Source organism: Pituophis catenifer, unplaced genomic scaffold (genome assembly GCF_029215685.1).
Source record: "Pituophis catenifer annectens isolate HBS135680 unplaced genomic scaffold, rPitCat1.0.hap2 SCAF_1, whole genome shotgun sequence".
NCBI lineage: Eukaryota > Metazoa > Chordata > Lepidosauria > Squamata > Colubridae > Pituophis > Pituophis catenifer.
Window position 1 is genome coordinate 21,687,107 of NW_027256881.1, and position 21,108 is coordinate 21,708,214.

Genomic DNA, 21,108 nt, shown 5'->3' on the forward strand with positions numbered 1-21,108 from the left:
CACATTTATGTACGTGTGTACATACACCATACTACTTACCTTCACACAAATGTACATATAAAATTTTGGAAAGATGTGTATATGTGTAGGCAACATCTTTTAAAAATAAAGTTGCTATAAAACAGGTATAGAAAGATATACACTCATCAAATGTAACAAAGAACAGGGTTCTTCACTAAAGATTGTCGGAAGAGACAAATGTGTTTTCATGAAGCTTTTCACTTACAGTATAAGTTTTGAATTGTTAGGGTAACTTGCGTCAAGTTATTTCATTACTGGATATAAATGCTTTCTCTGTTACATTACTTTGCATGCTTTTCTTTTTGCTGATTTTATTTCTCAAATAATGCTATCTTATTTTATTTCCTTACATGTTTGTGTCTATGTATGTAATCATTTTTTTAAAAAATTCCTCTATAGTTCTCTGCCATCTCAGAAAAATCTAGTGTGAAATCAATAGAAAATGTGTGTAGCTCAATGCGAGATCCTTGGGGCTCGCTGAGCTTAGTTGTTTACTTACAGATGTTTCATAACCCAACTAGGTAACACGGTGTAAATCTTTGCTTTCACAGTTTCCATGCAACACCTCCCACTAGCTAATAACAGCTACAGAGAGGGCAGAAGGAGATGGTAGGGCATCAAGGTAAAGACAGACAGACAGTCTGCCTCTTTTGCCCCCCTCCGGGCATCTTTGCCTTCCAGAGTGTGCATGTCTCAACAAGTGGGCCTCCCCTGACAGTTCTCTCATCTTAAACGTCGCTCAGGATTTCTCCCCATTTCCGATGTGGCTACTCCAGATGTGTCCTGCTGCTGCAAAAATACTCCAAGAACGCCTCAGGCATGATCTGCAGGGGTCGCCCTGCTCCATAGGCGGCGTCTTCCAGTGTAGCCCAGCCTAGCCCAGCCCTGCTTGCTTAGGGACGGGCTTCTGCCGCTTGGCTCTCCCGCAGACTCAGACCAACCATTGTTCCCGGGGGCCGAGGGCGGAGCGCCGGCGCGGGGCCAGGAGGAAGAGGGGGGCGTCCAAAACGACAGGATTCGGCGGTTCAGGACTTGGCGTGGCTGGCAGGAGCGGCGGGGTTGAGTGGACTCTGCCGACCTGGTAGCGGATTTGGGTTGCAACAGCAGCAGGAGCGCGGAGCTCCGCGGAGATTCCCGGCGGCGTTGGGCCCGCCTGATGGAACCGCCAAGCGGCGGCGGAGCAGGTGGCGGTTCGGCGCCGAGCTCCGGCGCCGCTGCTAACTGGGGGAGCGTGGCGCTCGTCCCTGCGGCGGACACTGCGGTTCCCTCCGCGCGTCCCTCGCCACCTTGAGCGCCCCGGAGACGGCCGTCAAGACCCCTTTGTCGAGGAGGGGGGGGGGCTCCCGACGAACCCGAAGCCGCGCCGACACCCCGCCCGACTCGATGAGCAGCTGCTGCATCTGGCCGCGGTCATGGCTCCGATTCCCACGTACCTCAATCCGGCCGCCGTCCTGGTCCTGGTCAGCTGCGACCTGTGCCTTGTGCGCGCAAGTAAGTGTAGGGGACGGAGGTGGAGGGTGGGAGAATCTCCCCAGTGGATCCAGACCAAGATCTCCACCCTGAGATTCCCCCCTCCCCACCCCGTCCATGGCCACTTCTTTCAAAGCTTCCTTTCCGACCAGCCCACTTCTCGGTCACTAGCCTTGGTGCTGAACTCGGTCTCCTGTGCCTTCCTGCTTCAGGGACCACCTATCCAGGCATGGTGTGACTCTGGTTTAGGGAGAGGGGCTCAGGGATGCCGGGATGCCCATGCTTCTACAGTGGGATGGAGAGAGACAGCTGTGTCACTGAACAAAAGAACAAAGTCCCTTTGGGACAATTCAGTTGTGTGAGGTTTGGAAGCAAGAAAGACCCTCAAGACTTGAGTTGCTTTGTTCTCTTCTCAGAACTTCCCCACACAACCCTTCTCTTTGCTCAACATCAAAATCCCAGCCAATTTCATTAGAATAAAAGCTTGACTCAAGGTTGTTGCCATTTGGCCTTGCTAGGTCTTCTCTGAGGTCCTCATCCAAGTGCTCTCTTGCCCTGCCAGCTGCAAAGTTGTTGGGTTTTTTTAGAAGTATGTACTTGGCACCTTGCAACAAACACCAAAGCCCATTCCACCATTCATTTCAATTCTTGAGTCACCCAGAGTAAGAGAATCTGGCACTTGATAGAAATGAAGCAATCATTTGCTCCACTCCACTAGCCTGAGATGCTAGCTCAAGGCCCACATGAATCACAACCCCACTCACATATACATACTGGTGATGACTAACATATATTTGCTGATATTTTCAAATGCTATTTGCTGCCTTTGAAAGGTGGGGATGGGGTGGGGTGAGGCAAACAGAAGTATATGCTAACTTTATAGCTCAGGCAGTGGAGAAAAAAAATGTCTAAATTGTATATCAATGCATTCCCCCTATGTAGGGACATAGAAGCTGAGGCCAAAGTCCTGGCTCTGTCAACAGATGGGTCATGCATAGCCTTTTATATCTCAGAGCAGCATTTGGCTTAAAGGGTGCCCACTCCCATTCAAACAAATATATTCTGGAGTTATTCTTCTTGCTTGTTCTGTGCTCATTGCCAAATATATCTTCTTCACAGTGTTAACATTTTTATGAATGCAACTAAGGTAGAGTAGCACTATTCATATGGCCTTATAGCTTACAATAAACCATATGCAATCTTCTAGGAAACTATTGATTTTAGTTTTCTAGCATAGCCATGTGGAAGGGAATCACACACATTTAGATAAAATTGCAAAGCATCTACATTAGCAAAGCATTTTTACCCCTGGCTGCTGCCAGCAAGGAACCTAGTACAATTTTCAGGATTTCTGGTCCACCTTAACTGGCCAAAAATTCTGGAAGTTTTAGTAATACACATCTGGAGATCACAATGTTGCAGAAATAACTACATTGACAGTAAAAACCTACAAAATCTAATTCCCAGTTATTTATTTTGTAAATCATCATGTTGTAGAGATAACTGCATTGACAATAACAACAACTCCTAGGTATTAATTTTTGGATAGTTATATTCCTCTTTACATTTGGTGTCTTCAAATGCTTTCTATTTATAAAAATAGAGTTAAAAATGAGACATTTACAAGCCTTTCAAATTTGGCCAGCTAAGCCAGGGATTCAGTGAAGATGACCACATGGTGAGATTGAGAAATTCAGCTGGACAGGAGCAGGTAACTTAAGTGATCAAGAAAGGCAGGTCTGTTGCTCAAGGAAGAATAGGACAAGGACCAGCAAAGGGACAAAGCCGGACAGAATAGTGATACAAATGGCTTCGTTAATGAAACGTGTGAAATATGAGAGTGTAGCAGAGTTCAAGTAACAGAGCTAATGGGTGTGTTGCCCCATTTGTCAGAAAATCAACAACAGATAATAAAGTGAAAACAGCTGATGCAGTAAATGTGCTACAGGCCAAATTTGCAAGGTTCTTGGTGTTGGTATATTTCCATTAGGAGGTCTGGAAAGGATCCAAACTAAGAAGCAAATGAAAAGGGGCATTTCTAACCAACATACTGGATCTCTCTCTCTCACACACACACACATGCAGTGTGAAGCCTTTATATAGTTTCCTCCCAGCATTTCCTTCCTTAGCTTTCACTTCCCTCTAAAGCAGTGTTTCTCAACCTTGGAAGCTTGAAGATGGGTGGACTTCAACTCCCAGAATCCCCCAGCCAGTGCTGCTGGCTGGGGGATTCTGGGAGTTGTAGTCCACCCATCTTCAAGCTACCAAGGTTGAGAAACACTGCTCTAAAGAATGTTGACCTATGCTGCATTTGGTTACTCTTTCTGTCTTTCCAAGCAGATGAATTAGAAAACAAAATGAATATATCACAAAAAGCAGCCAGAAACATTTTGATCTTTGGAATTCAATGATACAATGTGATTCATAGGATAAAATGTTGAAGGATACTCTTAAAAGGATTGTTCTGATTCAGTGTTCAAATCAGACAGATAGTCAGGCTCCCCTCCAAGGCCAAACCCTGCCGGCCAATCTATTCATATTCAGATTTTCAAACTAATACTGAACAATATGGTTACTAAGCACGTTCAATGCTCATCATTTTTTATGAATTTAGAATTTAGAAAGAAAGGATTTTACTGGTTCTATCCATTTCTGCTCTCAATAGACAATGTTCTTGCTTAGCTTCTATGTTTCTAAATGTTCATCACATTAATCTACTGTTAAAGGGATATATTTAAATAATGTGACTTGCTTTTAAAGAAAAAAATGTGCTGTTAAATGTATATCCTGGATTTTACAGTCACAAAGCAGCCTTCCTTGTAATAAAACAAACCTTTTCCACTGAGGATCTACCCTCTGGAATGATCTCTCCCACCATCAACCCAAATAGGCTTTAAAAAAAGATTAAAAACTCAGGTTTTTCCTTGGCATTGGGGCCAGATTGATTGGATATATTGCTGGAAAGGTGTAATGTATCTTGTGGGTTCCTGATTACCTATTAATTACAGGTGAGGTTTTAACTACATTTGTTTGGCTTCTTGTACATTGCCCATAGTTACAGTTATCCAAGTTGACCAGCCATATAAATCCCTTAAAAAATAAAAAATGTAACTTAAAAAACAAAAACAAAACGCCCACAAAAGAAGGAAATCCATTCCATCAGGTTTTGCCTTCTCCCTCAGAAGTTCCTTCATGGGCTATGGCAGGGGGAACTCCATTAACTTGCTTTTAAGGCAGTTTGATCAGACTTTCCTTCTTCTCCTCTCCAAACTCCGTCTGCCTTTGACAAGGAGGTGGCAGAGGAAGAGATATAATTCATGGGGACATTAAGAATGGGCATCTGCATATTTTTTGTATGCCTCATAGAAGCCTTTTGGCAGAAGGGTAGAAAAGAAATGCAGGAAATAAATAGAAACTACATATTCAGTATGACAATATTAAATGCAGTACTATTTATTGACGTTCATAATAAATTCCTGTCACTGCTATTTCCAGGTGGGCAATATTCCTGGAACTCAGCTTCACACCTGCTCAAATGGCAGAAACTCCTGAGGATGCCTGGGTGAAAGACATCTAAGAAAGGCATCTATGTTCTCCCTGGAAACAAGGGAGGGGCACCCTCCTCTATCCTGGATTGGCTAGTGAAGAAAGCCCCAAAGGGAGCTGGGAAGGGTCCAGACATTCACCAGTAGCCTCACTTCAGGTTCTCAAGGTCAGCAGTGCCATATCCCGAGAAGCTTAGCATTCCTTCAGTGAAGAAAAATCTCCTTGCCCTTTGCCTTAGCCATGCATCTTTTTCATCTGAAAAAAGGGGAGAGAAGGAACAGCCACCCAGGCCCAGTGAAGGCTGTTGGTACAAGTTGGCTGCCGGCACTACTGCATCCCTGGCTGGCACACCATATGCTGCTGCCAGCCTCCCATTAGCAAATTAACACTTGCCGGAGAAGAGAGTTGACCCCACCTCCGTCCTTGGCCTGGCAGGCTTGCACTGGGCTGCTATGGGCTCCTAGCCAGGCTGATGGCTCTTGGCCATGTGCAGAAAAGCTGAATACCATAAATACCAAGTAACTTTGATAGTAGCCAGATGGGTGGGATCTTTAAAAACTTTCCTTAAAGCAGGGGTCTCCAACCTTGGCAACTTTAAGACTTGCGGACTTCAACTCCCAGAATTTGCTGGCTGAGAAATTCTGGAAGTTGAAGTCCACAAGTCTTAAAGTTGCCAAGATTGGAGACCCCTGTCTTAAAAAACGATGAGGCCGGGTTTTACTTTTGGATCAGTTTAAAAAGGCTGTGTTTGCACATCTTGCTAAAATTGGCTAGTGGTAGCCTTGGTAGGCTTTTTTGTGGCTTATTATGTTGTGCAAATCCACCCTGTTTCATTATTTTATAATTCTGCAAATCTAGAAACTGGGTTAATCCAATAACCAGGTTAAGCATGCTGTGTGGAGTTGCATGGGGCAGAAAGGAAATTGCGTCTTTGCTCAGACTGCAGCATTCTGAAGCTAAATTGAGCCATGGTGGTGCAGTGGTTAGAGTGCAGTACTGCAGGCTACTTCTGCTGACTGCTGGCTGCCTGCAATTTGGCAGTTCGAATCTCACCAGGCTCAAGGTTGTCTCAACCTTCCATCCTTCCGAGGTCAGTAAAATGAGGATCCAGATTGCTGGGGGCAATATACTGACTCTGTAAACTGCTTAGAGAGGGCTGTAAAGCACTGTAAAGGGGTATATAAGTCTATGTGCTATTGCTATTAATTATAAGCCATGGAAGAGAGCAGCCTGTAAGGGTTCTCCACCGATAACTTTCTTGCATCCCATAGATCGGCCCCCATCGCCTGTCAACGTGACTGTTACACAGCTCAAGGCAAACTCGGCCACAGTCTCCTGGGATGTGCCAGAAGGAGACGTCATAATCGGCTATGCTATTTCACAGCAGGTGAGGCGCTCCCAGAAGAAAGCCTTTCATTCCTCAGGGGACCAAGTAGCATCAAACCTTTACACCCCAACCCAGCCAGGACCTCCCATTTCTAACCCCTCTATGGGCTATCACTTCCTTCCGTTCAGATGCATCCCTCCCAGATTAGGACTAAACAGTCCCTTAGAGTAGCAATAACTCTCCTTAAACCGCCTGGTGGAAGTAGGCAAGATGAGCCTGAGGGCTTGTCCCACAGCCTGGCTGGCCTCCAGCTTTAACAACCTTCCTGGTTCTGGCAGCGACAAGATGGGCAAATGCAACGATTCATCCGGGAGGTGAACACCACAAACAGGGCCTGTGTACTCTGGGATCTGGCAGAGGATGCAGACTACATCATCCAGGTCCAGAGCATTGGCCTCCACGGAGAGAGTCAGGCTAGCAAGAGAATCCATTTTCGCACGTTAAAGCAAAGCGACCGACTTCCATCCAACAGCTCAAACCAAGGTAAGCAAGACCCTTTTGTTAATTAGTTTGGTGTCATCAGCCCAGGCTTTACTCGTTATAAACAACTATCTGCCCTATCAAACTTAGTCCAGCAACAACTCTGACCTTTTCCAAAGATATTTTAGTAATTCCTTTGATCCCATCTGTCCACTTTATTTATTTATTTCTTTATTTTATTAAAATTTATATGCTGCCCTTCTCCTGAAGGACTCAGGGCGGCTCACAACAATAAAATCACAATAAAACAGCAATAATAAATAAGATTAAAAAAGATTCAATTAAAATCCCACAATTAATTAAAACTCCCAAAACAGAATCAGACAATTTGCTTAAAAAGCCATGTCTTCAGGTATTTGCGGAAGGAACGGAGATCAGGGGCCGTCCGGAGCCTGGTGGTTAACTCGTTCCAGAGGGTCGGTGCAGCCATAGAGAACGTCCTCATCCTGGGCGCCGTCAGCCGACATTGTCTGGCCGACGGCACCCAGAGGAGGGCAGCCCTATGTGAGCGCACTGGGCGGTGGGAGGCCGGTAGGAGGTGATCCTGCAAGTACCCCGGGCCCATGCCATGAAGAGCCTTATAGGTGAGAACCAGCACCTTGAAGCGGATCCGAAGGACCACCGGCAACCAGTGCAGCTCACGCAGGAGAGGTGTAACCCGGGAGTATCGGGAAGCTCCCGTAATAACCCGCGTGGCCACATTCTGGACCAGTTGGAGCCTCCGGGTGCACCCCAAGGGCAGCCCCATGTAGAGGGCATTGCAGTAGTTTATCTGCAACTTTATCTGTTGTCTTCTCCATTTTCTGCTTGCTTCAACTTGCTTAGCTTTTTTATGTCAATCATTACCCATTTGCTAATGTTGGCCATGTGGCTTCGAGCAGGCCAGTCTCTGCATTGGATTCTCTCACCAGCGTCCAGCTCATCCCAATGAGAAACAAAGCCCACCAATGTCAACCCCCTCCCCTCCATCGGCTACCTTGTAATGTTCTCATCAGTCCCCAGTTGCATATCCATAATTCTTACAAGCCAAAGGATAATTAGTGAAAGATGGTTTTTCCTAGCTTCCTGTCACTCAAGAGAGCTGACCGGCTCTAAATGTGAAACAGGGCAACCATGGAGGTGCTGAGGAATTCTGGTCTTACTTAGTAACATGAATGATCCCCTTGCCAAGTTCCAGCCTTATGTTTCTACAGGAGACATCACAATGGAGGGGCTGGACAAAGAGCGGCAGCTGCAGACCGGGGAGATTATTATCATTGTGGTTGTGCTGCTTATGTGGGCAGGTGAGTTTTCTTGGGTTCTCTGGATCTGGAAGTCAAGTGTTTACTTGGCAGGCACAAAAAAGTTGCTTTTCTACAGTCTGTCTTTAAGATTGGCTATTACTTTGGTCCATGGCTCTTGGAGCAGGAAGAATGTCTTCTACAAGTTCCTGATGGCAAATGTTTGCAAAAATTATTGATGTTCAGTACAGGTAGACCTTAAATTATGATCAAAATTGAGCCCAAAATTTTAGTCACTAAGCAAGACAGTTAAGTGAGCTTTGCCCCATTTTACGACCTTTCTTGCCACAGTTGTTAAGTGAATCACTGAAGTTGTTAAGTTAGTAACACGCTTAAGTGAATCTGGTTTCCCCATTGACTTTGCTCATCAGAAGGTTGCAAAAGGTGATCACATGACCCTGGGACACTGCAACCGTCATAAATATGAGTCAGTTGCCAAAGGTCTGAATTTTGATCATGTGGCCACAGAGGTGTTGCAACTGTCGTGTGAAAAACAGTCATAAGTCACTTTTTTTCATTGCTATTGTAGTTTCAAATGGCTACTAAGTGAATGGTTGTAAGTTGAGGACTAACCATATCAACATTTGATATCTTGTGAATTTTGCTCAACCTGCCACATTTTTTCCACATTTATCGTTGGTATGCGTTCTGGCCCATCAGATACTCAAGGCCATATTTAAAAACTATAACATACCATAGAAACTTTAGATCAAAGGTATCCGAAGGCTTAGATTATTCAGAACACACTGAGAAAAATTATCGCAACTATTAGATGCATTTGACCAATTTAGATGCGAAACCTAGAAATATAAAACCCATTATTAAAACACAGGAAACAAAAAGGAGTAGCTGATTGTCTGTTAAATAATGAGTTCTCGTTATTGTGTTCTATACAAATTCCAGCTCTTTTGTAGATTTAATTCTACGTCATACTATAGAACAGTGGATGATATTGTTTGTGTGTGTCCGTGTGTGTGTGTGTGAGAGAGAGAGAAGGAGAAAGAGAGGCTTAGATGTGCAAACCAAATCTGCTCAGTTAATTTGTGGTTTAATGTATTGTGCAAAACCCAGAAAAAATGGGTAAATTCAGTAATGAGGATAAGGACATTGACAACAGTTGATAAGGAATGTTTTTCCAGGCTGACTACACTGCTTTAATTCAGTGCATTTTTTTTCAAGGAGTATTTTTCCATAACATTTTTAGATTACTGCTTATTCATGTACTTAGTTTGCAAATTAAGTCATTTGAATTCTTGAAGCATCTCCGTGTTTCTTTTGTTTTCCCTTAATTGTTTAATTTCCCCCCAAATTGTCAGATCCTATTTGAAGAGCATGTTTGTTCTTTTCCTTCTAGTATGTGGTCCTTGTACGGCTTTTTGCATATTTTTACCCTTATTTATCATATTAGCCATTCTTATATATAATTGTCTGTGTATGAACAACAATTTTACCAATCATGATCAAACATTATTCAATGTTTATCTGACTTTTACTAAACATTGCAAATGTTATTTTTATAGCAAATCATTGTTTGCATTTTGAAAGGAAATGGGTAATTTGAAGAAACACTGTTGAATCTTGGAAATTGCACGTGAATCCCAGATCCCATCTTCTATTATTTCTGCATGCTTTTCGTATTATTTCTGCATGCTTTTTGTGCCTGTTCAGTACTTGCATCCTTGTTCCAAACATTAATCCATTGTTTACATTTCTATTACACATCCTTTAAATGGGTAAATTACTATTGAGATAGCCATTAGCAACTCTGTCTAGTACATGGGTGAAATCTACTTACATTCCTTACTGGTTCGGAAGCGCGCATGTGTCACATGCAGACGCACACCTTCTGCGCGTGCACAAAACCTTCTGCGCATGTGCAGAAGGTAAAAAAACATTACTTCCTGGTTAAAACCAGGAAGTAATGACAACCGGGTGGCGATCGCTACCGGATCGCCGAATCACAGGGAAAAATTGCTACTGGATCGGGCGATCTGGTCTGAACTGGGAGCATTTCACCCCTGGTCCAGTACAATACTTCATGTCCTGATTTCTTGTGATTGCATCCACATCACAATAGGCCTTATTTGGCTTCCCCAGTTTTGAAGGGTGACATTTTCCTGTGTCACACAATTCATTCTTTGCAGACGTTGAGTATTCAAAGCAGAGATGGTATTCAGCTGGTTCGGAACGGTTTGGGCAAATCGGTAGCGGAAATTGCAGTTGGGGCCACCCATCCACCCCGGCTCTATGCCATCCTATTTAGGCATGTTTTTTAGGCCAGGCTCATGTGCAGAAGGCGTGCAAGTGAGCAAAGAGCATGCATGGAAGGCCGTGTGCATGCGAGTGCGCTCACATTTGCGAACCGGTAGGAAAAGTGACTACTACCCCTGATTCAAAGATTGGCTTCTTCTGATAAGTCTGTATCTTTCTCCCTCCCACCCGCTCTTCCACCAACCGTGTTTCTTAATCCCACCCTTAAAGTCCAATACAATTGGCCATTCTTCCCTGTTAATTGACAGGGAAAGAGCCTCTGTTCAGAATAGAGGTCTTCAAACTTGGCCGCTTTAAGACTTGTGGACTTCAACTCCCAGCATAGCTGGCTGGAGAATTCTGGGAGTTGAAGTCCACAAGTCTTAAAGCTTGTTTGAAGACCTCTGGTTCAGATCTTTCATTTTAGAATATTTTAGGTAATAGATTAGCTACTCTTGGAATCAAATGCTGTAATAACTAGTGGTTCACTGTGATCTAACAAATGTTAATGGGGAGTGGATGATTGGATACTGTTGTGGACGCCTCTGCTTCAGAAAAAAAAATCAGCTTCTATTTTTCTGACCATTTATCTGACTCCAAAGGAAAGGGGCCATTCAGCTGTGATCGGTGTCTACAGCATTCATCTTAGTAATGGTCAGTTCATAATTTCTGGAGATGTTAATATTTATTATAAAAAGAATGGAAGCCAGAATGGAAATGAAAGAAATGTATGCTTTTCTTCAGTTGTAAATGTAAGGCTAAACAAACATTTCTAAATTAATCCAAACCCAGATATTTTTTTCTTGTCCGAACAGAAATATAGTACAGATAGTCCAAGACTTACAACCATTAGCCAATTGACTGTTCAAAGTTTCAATGGCACCAGTGGTGGAATTCAATTTTTTTTACTACCGGTTCTGTGGGTGTGGCTTGTTGGCCATGGCAGGAGAAGGATACTGCAAAATCTCCATTCCCACCCCACTCTGGGGCCAGCCAGAGGTATTTGCCGGTTCTCCGAACTACTTAAAATTTCCGCTACTGGTTCTCCAGAATCTGTCAGAACCTGCTGAATAGCAGCCCTGAATGGCACTGAGAAAAGTGACATATGGCCATTTTCACATGATTGTTGCAGCATCCCATGGTCATGTGACCAAAATTCATCTGCTTAGCAACTGGTATGTATTTATGACAGTTGAAGTGTCCTGTGGTCATGTGATCCTCTTTTGTGACCTTCTGACAAGCAAAGTCAATAGGGAAGTCAGATTCATTTAACAGCTGTGTTATTAACTTAACTGCAGTGAATCACTTATGAAAGGGTATAAAATGGGGCAAAACTCACTTAACAACTATACTGCTTAGCAACAGAAAATGTGGGCTCAATTCTGGTCATAAGCCGAGGACTACCTGTATGCAGATCATGCTTCTAACTTACAGTACTACACTCTAAAAGCTTCTTCATTTCCCAGCTAACAGAGACAGGGCAAGAGAAAAGCTAGGTTAAAGGTTTTGAACTCATAACTTGGTAATGCATAATGGAAATAAAATTAATACGAATGATAATTCCCCACCTCCTTATTCAAGACCATGCCAATTTCTTACGCTCCAAGATTCTCTTTAAATGAGAAGCTAAACAATTCTCAAGGGCTATAGAAACAGATGGATTTTATTCTTCTAAAATATTTTCAGTTTAAAAGGAGAGGAAAAAGACATGTGATGATGGGGGAAGGTATTTCTTTATCACCATTCAATTTCTGTTTTCACATCATTCACCTGCTGCTCCGTTATAATGCTTAGATACTTGCCCCTTGAAAGATTAGTTTGGCTCTATGTAAAACAGGGGATGAAGATTGGGGTATCATGCAGAATCAAGGTTTGTGTTTCTCTCTGCCCATTTCTAAATAGTTATTACAGGATTTTAAAAAGTATTTAAAATCAAGATCACTAACCTCTACATTTCTGTCTAAAAAAAACTTAGATTCATAAGCAGTTTTATCAGCATATTTAATCACTTCTAATTATACTGTCTGGTTTGGACCTTTGATAATGTATGCCTTCGCAAAGTTTTGTGTTTCTGCTTTGGGCAAATGGTTAACATTTTAAAAAGAAGAGTAAAGCAAGAAATACTCAGGTAGGAATATACAGTATGTGATAAATGAAAGTTCTAGGGACTCAATTATCAGGTTTTGCTCTATGACACTGTTCTATCAATGAATACCCTGGATGGCATGATTGCACCTACTCTTGACTGGCAACTTTTAATAGAAACGTGAACTCTCAAAAGAGCTTTCACCATTTCAAATTCCTCACCTGAGACAGCCTCAAGTGTCCATGTAGATGCCTTTCCACATCGCACTAAGCCATGCTTAATATTGGCTTTGAACATCTGGAGAACCATTGTAGTTGGGACATATTGGATGCAAATGTTAATAAACCAGGGTTAAAATTATAATTCAATGTAGTACATGAGTCCAGCCACCATTTGGCTAAGATTCCCTCCTCTTCACTACATGACTGCACCACTTGTCCCCAGCTCCAGGCATTCTTAACAAATCGTACACACACACAAACATTTGGGGATGAAAGAATTACTCCAAAATGGGGGATTGTATTGTGTGTGTGTGTGTGGGTGTGTGTGTGTGTGTGTGTGTGTGTGAGAGAGAGAGAGAGAGAGAGAGAGAGAGAGAGAGAAAGAGAGAGACAGACAGACAGACAGACAGAAACAGACACAAAGAACCAGACAGACACTAAAATATAAACAACTAAAGGGAACACAAAACTACTGTACATAATGAACAAAGTATTTAATAAGGCTATTTCATACATTCAGATCTCTGATGTCTTCTGCTTGTGTTCCCTTTATTTTTTTGAGCAGTATATTTTAAATGAAAGAGCATAGCTTTTCAAATGAAGAGAATTCTAGGATTTGAGTTGCCCATGTTCATCTTTCCTTTCTTCCTTCCTTCCCTCCCTCCCGCCTTCCTTCCTCAGCTGTGATCGCACTCTTCTGCAAGCAATATGACATCATTAAGGACAACGATTCCAACAATAATAAAGAGAAGACCAAGCCTTCCTCAGAACATAGCACTCCAGAGCGGCCCACAGGGGGGCTACTACGTAGCAAGGTAAATACTGTGACTGGGCAAAGGAGGGGTGAGTGAGGGGTACAAGGCTGATCTTATTTCAGATGGGCTGAAACTGGCTGGGAGAGGTTCACAAGCACACTGCACCATGAAGAGGACCTGTGACACAAGGTAAAAAGCTTTGCTAGAGGTACTAGCATCATTCTTTACTACAATTATTATATGCCACATTCTCAATCCTCACTTAAGCTATAATGCAGCTTTTTTTCCACTTAGGATGTAATATGAACCTTATTGTTATAAAGGATACAAAGTGTTAAAGTTTAACATTTATTAACTGTCAATTAAATCTGTATAGTCGCCCATCTCACAAAAAGTGACTCTATCTATGCCATTTCAAGATCACCTGCCAATTGGTGCCTAGAATTTTAAAGAATATAATAATGATAATAAATAATAACATGCTCTCAGAGCTGTTAGAATACCATCATGGCAATATATTGAACAGAAGTGGACATCCCGTAAGAAATGAGGAAACAAAGTCACTCCATCTTTCTATTATTTGCAAGTAATTGGGCTACATGTAGTAACCCAATATTATCAGGCTCTATTTTGTGAATTTAGGATTTGTGTTTCAAACTCAGCAGCAGGAAGCACTGCTGTGTTCTGCCTTTTGAAGTCAGGCATATGAGTCCATTTTTGAAAGACAAAGTTGCTGCAGTCAGCTTCATAATAAAAAATTGACAAAAAATATTGGACAGCCATTTGTCCAGGATTCAATAAGATCTCCTGCCTTGGGCAGGGGGTTGGACTAGAAGACTTCCAAGGTCCCCTCTAGCCCTCTGATTCTATAATTCTATGAAATTAGAATAGAATATAATTTTTTATTGGCCAAGTGTGATTGGACACACAAGGAATTTGTCTTGGTGCATATGTTCTCAGTGTACATAAAAGAAAAGATACATTCATCAAGAATCATAAGGTACAACACTTAATGATAGTTATAGGGTACAAATAAGCAATCAGGAAACAATATCAAAATAAATCGTAAGGATACAAGCAACAAAGTTACAGTCATACAGTCATAAGTGGAAGGAGATGGGTGGTAGGAACGATGAGAAGATGAGAAGATTAATAGTAGTGCAGATTTAGTAAATAGTTTGACAGTTTTAAGGGAATTATTTGTTTAGCAGAGTGATGGCGTTCGGGGAAAAACTGTTAACAAGAAAAATGCTACCCAGTATAGCACATATACTTTGTACAAATGAACTGGTAAATAAAATAGATCATTTTGTTTATTAGAGTTACATTCCACATTTCCACCAGTATTTACAGATTGCATACGTCATTTCTTCCCAATAAAGCTAGGCTGAAAGGAAAGAATGGCTCAAAATCCCCTAGTGCAGTGGTTCTCAACCTGTGGGTCGGGACCCCTTTGGGGGTCGAATGACCCTTTCACAGGGGTCACCTAAGACCATCGGAAAACACATTTTTTCAATGGTTTTAGGAATAATTTTATGGTTGGGGGGTCACCACAACATGAGGAACTGTATTAAAGGGTCGCAGCATTAGGAAGGTTGAGAACCACTGCCCTAGTGAATTTTTATAGCTCAGGGTGAAACTAAGTTGAACTCAAGTTTTCCAGTTCCTGTTCAATAACATAATTATTTTTTCCATACCAAGCCCTGGTTGTCACATTCTTTTTCAAACTCTAAGGAAGTCAGAAACTACGGTAAATACTTGAATGCTTGAAAGCATTTTACACGTATTGAATTGAATTGAATTGAATTGAATTGAATTGATTAAATTTTTATACCGCCCTTCTCCCGGAGGGACTCAGGGTAGTGAACAGCCAAGATTAAAATACATACAATATGAAAATTAAAATAATTTAAAACATAATTAAATCCATTTGGCTTCCCCAATTTAAAACCCCTTACCCATAAAACAATTAAAAATTTTAAGACAGCCCGGCTTGCTGAAAGAAGAAGGTCTTCAGAGCCCGGCGGAAAGTACAGAGGTCTGGGATCAATTGTATCCCTGGGGGTAGCTCGTTCCAGAAGGCGGGTCCCCCCACAGAGAAGGCTCTCCCCCTGGGGGTCGCCAGTCGACATTGTATTAAGGAAGTTCTGCTAAATTTTATATAAAAGTATTAAAATCTAAATATCTGGTTATGTGAAATGATAGAGGCATTTTAACATCAAATGGAGTGTGGCTTTTCGCCCCAAACTGGTGGGCTACTCACGGAGTCCAAATCTTGAGTAATCAGGAGACTGACACCAGATCGCTCTCGGGGCGAGTCAGCCAGGAGTTGCTCCTAGCGTACTCTTTTATTGTACTTGTTTGCGTAAGCAGAAGATGGGTTACATATCGGAAGATAGGTTACATATGTGCATAGAAACATAAAATACATTTCCTGCTAAGCTCTAACCACACATTTCTATAGACGCGACCACATGTGAATACTTCGCCTAGCTCACTTATGCTACATCCTGTTAGCTTGCTATGCCAGCTGCAGTTTGCTCATGCTAGTCTGCACGCCCTGGATTCTCAGTTCACCTGTGCTGACACAGGCTATAAGAATCCGGACTGAATCTGTCCCAACAATGGAGATCTGTCATTAAACAAAACAGGTTGTTGAAAGAATATCAATCTACATAGGTATATGAGAGTGAGAAAGAGAACACAATGGTTAATGGTCTCATACATTAAAAATGAATTTGAACATTTTTAGTCCCAGGGAAAAATAACTTTGAATGGGGATCCCACCATTAGGAGAAGTGTTAGCCTAACCTTTATTAGTAAAACAATCACAAGGGGGAAAATTAGTGCAACAATTTAACTCTCTGATGAGCTTAATTTCAATACAAAGAATTGGTGTATCTAGGAAATGTTTTTCTAAAATGAAGACAAAATGATTGTACTCTACCTTTTGGCAGAGAAATTTGGGCCTTTGTAGGAGAAATATCTAATCTGAGATTAATGCATAGAGAGAGAATTTTGTTCCCTTTCCCTATTCCCTGACATAGAAAACAATTTTTAAGAAGTTAGTTCAATTATTGTTGAGAATCAGCATACATATTTAATATATTATGATTGACTACAATCAACCAGATGTTTAGATTAGGTTTGGCATTTTTGTCCATCTATTGGGTCCTTTCCACAGATTTGGGATAGGCAGATGGTTAATAATATTAAAAGTGCCGTCACGGGAATTAAGTAAATCTGCCTTTGCAATTGACTGATGGTGATTTCGTTCAAATAGTGCCCCAGATGTTTTGGAATTGCACCAAAGGCACCTAATACTATTGGTACTACCTTTGTTTTCTTTTGCAATAGTCATTCTATTTCTACCTTTATATGTTTGGTGATATTTATCTGTGTTTTCTCCAATTCTTTCTCTTCTATTATTATTCAGTTGGAAATATGGTATGATATGTTGTAGGATGTTGCCTAAAAATGAACTGTCGGAAAACCTCTCTGGCCAACCTTAGAGCAAGCAATATATGATTAAATATTATATAATATGCTGATTTGGAGAGTTTAAAAAAAAGAACGTTATCAGAGTAATCTACAGAAATACAGGAAATGGTGTTATATCAAGGCAGACTGTTGTGTTGCCGTTGTGGTTAAACATCTGAACGGACACTTTTCAGCTTGGATGAGTCCTCCAGCCATTGAGCAACTTCCATCAGCCCAGTCCACTGTGCCCAGTAATAATAATGAGTGGTAAGAGTTGCTCTGGTTTGAAATGGACATAGTTGAAACAACTGAAGAATGGGAAGAGATTTGAAGTAAGAGGAAAGCATGATCCTTAGTGTAAACAAGGCAAGCATGTGGTTTAGTTCTAAGGGAATGTAATAAAGGCTTCTCTGAAAAGATGAATTTTGAGAAGAAATCTGAAAATAGGAAGGTAACATTTCCAAACCAATATGGAGTGAGGGAGAAAAAGTGAAATCTCAACTAGCAAGTTTCTGGAGTGATTATCCAAACAGCTCCCACAGACTGACAGTAGCAGCATGATGGAGGAACAGATTTAAAAAAAATGTCAGTTGTAAATAATTTACAAGTTTCCCTCCCCATCTTGAAGAAGTGTTTGATTGATCATGATACTGTAACATTAAAATCACAGTTTAATTAACCAAATATAATTAATTTTACCACTATACAAAAAGAAATTCATACTTTACTCAGTTGCATTCTTTTGTTACCTTCTTGCATCTTGGAAGTAAGAAGGAAAGAATCTTTTCAATACAGCTATAGAGAGAAAAGGACAGCAAGATGGATACTTAAATTACCAATGGAAGATAAGAAAATGTATTATAGGAAGAATTGGCAAAGGAGAGGAAAAATAATAAAACTACTAAGGAAACACTTCTTTTAACATTGCAGGATGAGAATGTACTCATAGAGTGGAAAAACTGTTATTCTTATCTATTATTAAACATTATTCTTCTTAATTCTAAGATTGTCTGAAGAGAATCAAGAAACTCCAGTATAGGAGAATAAAGGATAAGTTTTTGCTGGCACATGCTTTGCCTCGTATTTATACCTGTGGCCCATGTTCAGCCTTTCAGGTTAAGATAGCCTCTTACTCATACATTTATACAGTGTTGAAATTTGTGCAGTCACTTTCCATTATCTATCATTAGTTTTGTATTATCATATATTTATTATATAATCTCTCATTATCTTTACCTTATCTTGCCCTGTGTTATTCTATTATTTGAATGCTTTGAAATGGTGCAATCATTTTGTATCGGCCCAGAGAATATTAGCTATTGGATGGGTGAATAAAATAGCGTGGAAGAGAGAGAGACTGAGTCCTATTAAGAGCCTTTTGTCCTGCATTCTGTTGGCAGAGCAGCCAGGCATATGTATGAAACTAATAGCAGAATATGAGGACAAGCAAACACTCTCTCCCATCCATTTGAGTATACTGCTTCCCAAACTGGTTAGTTAGGCATAATCACTAGCAGCCATAGTTTAACAGCCATGAATATATAAAACCAATTTTATAGGTAATCTAAGTTGGTAACAAATTGGTTTTTATTTGTTTGAAAATTCCATGTTTTCATTTAGTATCTAGTTAGTTAAGATAGTCATTGAACTGGGCTTGACTTCCTCTAGATATATACACAAACATTACATATCTCAATTCGCTTTTAGTAATAACATGCATATAATCCAGGCACAACATTGCAGCAAACTACAGTCACATGATCGCCATTTGAAACCTTCCCTGTCCGCTTTTCACAAGTAAAGTCAATGGGGAAGCTGGCAGGGAAGGTCATGTTGCTCCTATAAGTCACTCCCACCACTTTTTCTCCCAAGGACACCCACCATGGAGTACAAGATCCCAGGGATTCCCTGCCTGCCCACACACTGTAGCAGCCCCTGGCACCAACCTGTATCTGTAGGGCCTGGCTGCAGCCTCTACTAGCCTGCCAATGCTCAGATGTGCCCACCTATAGTCCCTGCCAGCTCACCCATGCTTCACAGTGTCCAGCTAAAGCATCCCCCCCCCATGATTCATAGTGTCTGTCCATGGAACCCCTTCGAGATACATGCAACCCCCCATGCGCCTTGCTTGAGACTACCAGGATTGCTGTCACTAAGCAATGAGGTGCCGCAACATTGAGGTTTATGACTGCATCACTTAGCGATGGAAATTCTTGCCCCAATTGCCATTGTAACTGAAGGACTCCCTCTATCCTACAATAAGAGTTTAGGTGGCTTTGACCCTTTGACAGGCTCCCTTCGTTCAAAATTCTTCTCTTGTTGAGTGCAACAGAGGAACAGAATAAAAGAAATCAAATGGACAGAAAGGGAATAGAAAATAGAAATTTAGAGAAGAATCAGTTACCACTGCACTTTTTAAAAAAAACTTATTAGCATAAACATCTCTCTCTCGTACAGAAGAAATCACCATCTATCAATATCATTGAAGTATAGCTGTTGCCACACAGGCTCGAAGCACTCCAGAAGGCTGCTGGAACATTGCTGGGCTCTGGGTCTGGCTCTTCACCTGCATGCAAAGAATTAAAGCTTCTTGCCCTGAAGGAGGGATCTGCATGGAGCCAGCTGCCAAGACAAGGTGCATGTAGAAGCTGGCCTCTAACTAACCTCTCGTCCTGAAGTTGTAACAGAAACAAGCCTGGGCCACAAGGAACAGCCAGCTGCAAAGCCTTCGAACCAGCAGCAGGAAGCACTATGAAGTGCTAACCTGGGGACAGACTTGAGTGAAGACTTCCTTCCTGCTGACATGGGAAGCAGCATTATACTGGGCCACATTTTCCTTCAACCCTGAGTGAGAACCTAAAGCATGGACTGCAGTCCTACAAACCCAGGCTCCATGTCTCCAGCAAGTGGCAGAGAAACAAACTGCATCTTGAAATGAATGACCGATACAAGGAACCCAAAAGTTTTCAACCTGTCCAGTAGTCTGCTTTCATCAAGGAGTGGAGAAAAAGATGAACTATATAGACTGTACTCACACCCCATACCAACCATTAGTAAGAGCTTAATTCCAGAGCCTATTGGGAAAATATCATGTTACTCTGAAGAGCAGTAGAAAGAAGCAGCATCATTGTGAGCTTCTAGAACAGAGGTCTTCAAACTTGGCAGCTTTAAGACTTGTGGACTTCAATATGCTGGCTGGAAAATTCTGGAAGTTGAAGTCCACAAGTCTTAAAGCTGCCAAGTTTGGGGACCCCTGTTCTAGAGTTACTGTACCTTCTCTTTCAGAGTACACCTTCTATCAGAATTGCCCTAAGCTGCTATCAATTCTTTGTAAAGTCTTTTTGCTTCTGTAATCTCCCTTGTGACAACAACTCTTCTGCCATCAATGTGTCAAACATCCCCAAATCTATACCCCAATTGAGAAGACTATTCCCTATTCTTGTCCCTCTATCCCTCCCCAGAACCACAAAGGCAGGAGCTAAAAGAATGTCATCTTACATATTAGTGGGAGAGCCACATGTATACAATGTTCTCACCAGCCAGCATTTCCTATCTGTAACAAGCTCTTAGTCAAATTGTTAATGCCAGCGGAGAATTAGATCTCATTCCCAAAGCCAAGGCCAAAACCAGGAAGCAGCCACATGAATCACCGGTGGCACAGAAATACCAGCAGCATCCTTTGTCTTCCAAGAATCCTAGCCTTTCCTCAGCTATGAGTATTGTGCTCTAGAGAGTAGAGCAAGGCATGATTGCATAGGAGACCAGAAGAGCTATGGAGCCAGCACCCACTTATCCATGTGTTACTGACTGTAGGGTCAGGAAAATGTGCCATTCAGGTGGCATTCATTTTCCCATAAAAAGGCTATCCTGGCACCTGTGAAAAATGAGGCAGAATTACCTTGTACATTAGTAAGAGTGGAACTTTTCACTGCTAATGAATTCTCTGGGTAATGGTCATAGCTGGGCTGGTATTTGAAATCATATCAACATTTATATTTGACAAACCTAAGACAGTTGCATTGCCATAACACCCAGAATGATCACACATTGTTTTTTATAGCACTGAAGCCATGGATATACTGTTATGTTATACTGTCCTATCATCTCTTTTGGCTACAAAATACTGGGGGAA

The 21,108-nt window shown here is 41.7% G+C and overlaps 1 protein-coding gene across 1 annotated transcript; it reads left to right on the forward strand.

Annotated features, from left to right (window-relative positions):
* The first annotated feature begins 1,433 nt into the window (after positions 1 to 1,433).
* FNDC4 (fibronectin type III domain containing 4) lies at positions 1,434 to 19,469 on the forward strand. Its single transcript, XM_070946673.1, has 6 exons — positions 1,434 to 1,512; positions 6,309 to 6,424; positions 6,703 to 6,907; positions 8,098 to 8,187; positions 13,423 to 13,556; positions 19,434 to 19,469. Exons 1-6 carry the CDS (start codon positions 1,434 to 1,436, stop codon positions 19,467 to 19,469), a joined length of 660 nt encoding a protein of 219 aa, XP_070802774.1.
* Positions 19,470 to 21,108: the final 1,639 nt, after the last annotated feature.

What these genes read in the sequence shown, in the direction of transcription:
- FNDC4 (XM_070946673.1), top strand. Translation starts at nt 1,434, where the DNA reads ATGGCTCCGATTCCCACGTACCTCAATCCGGCCGCCGTCCTGGTCCTG. An exon ending in ATCCAACAGCTCAAACCAAG is followed by an intron (nt 6,908 to 8,097) that starts GTAAGCAAGACC and finishes ATGTTTCTACAG; the next exon opens with GAGACATCACAATGGAGGGG. An exon ending in TGTGCTGCTTATGTGGGCAG is followed by an intron (nt 8,188 to 13,422) that starts GTGAGTTTTCTT and finishes TTCCTTCCTCAG; the next exon opens with CTGTGATCGCACTCTTCTGC.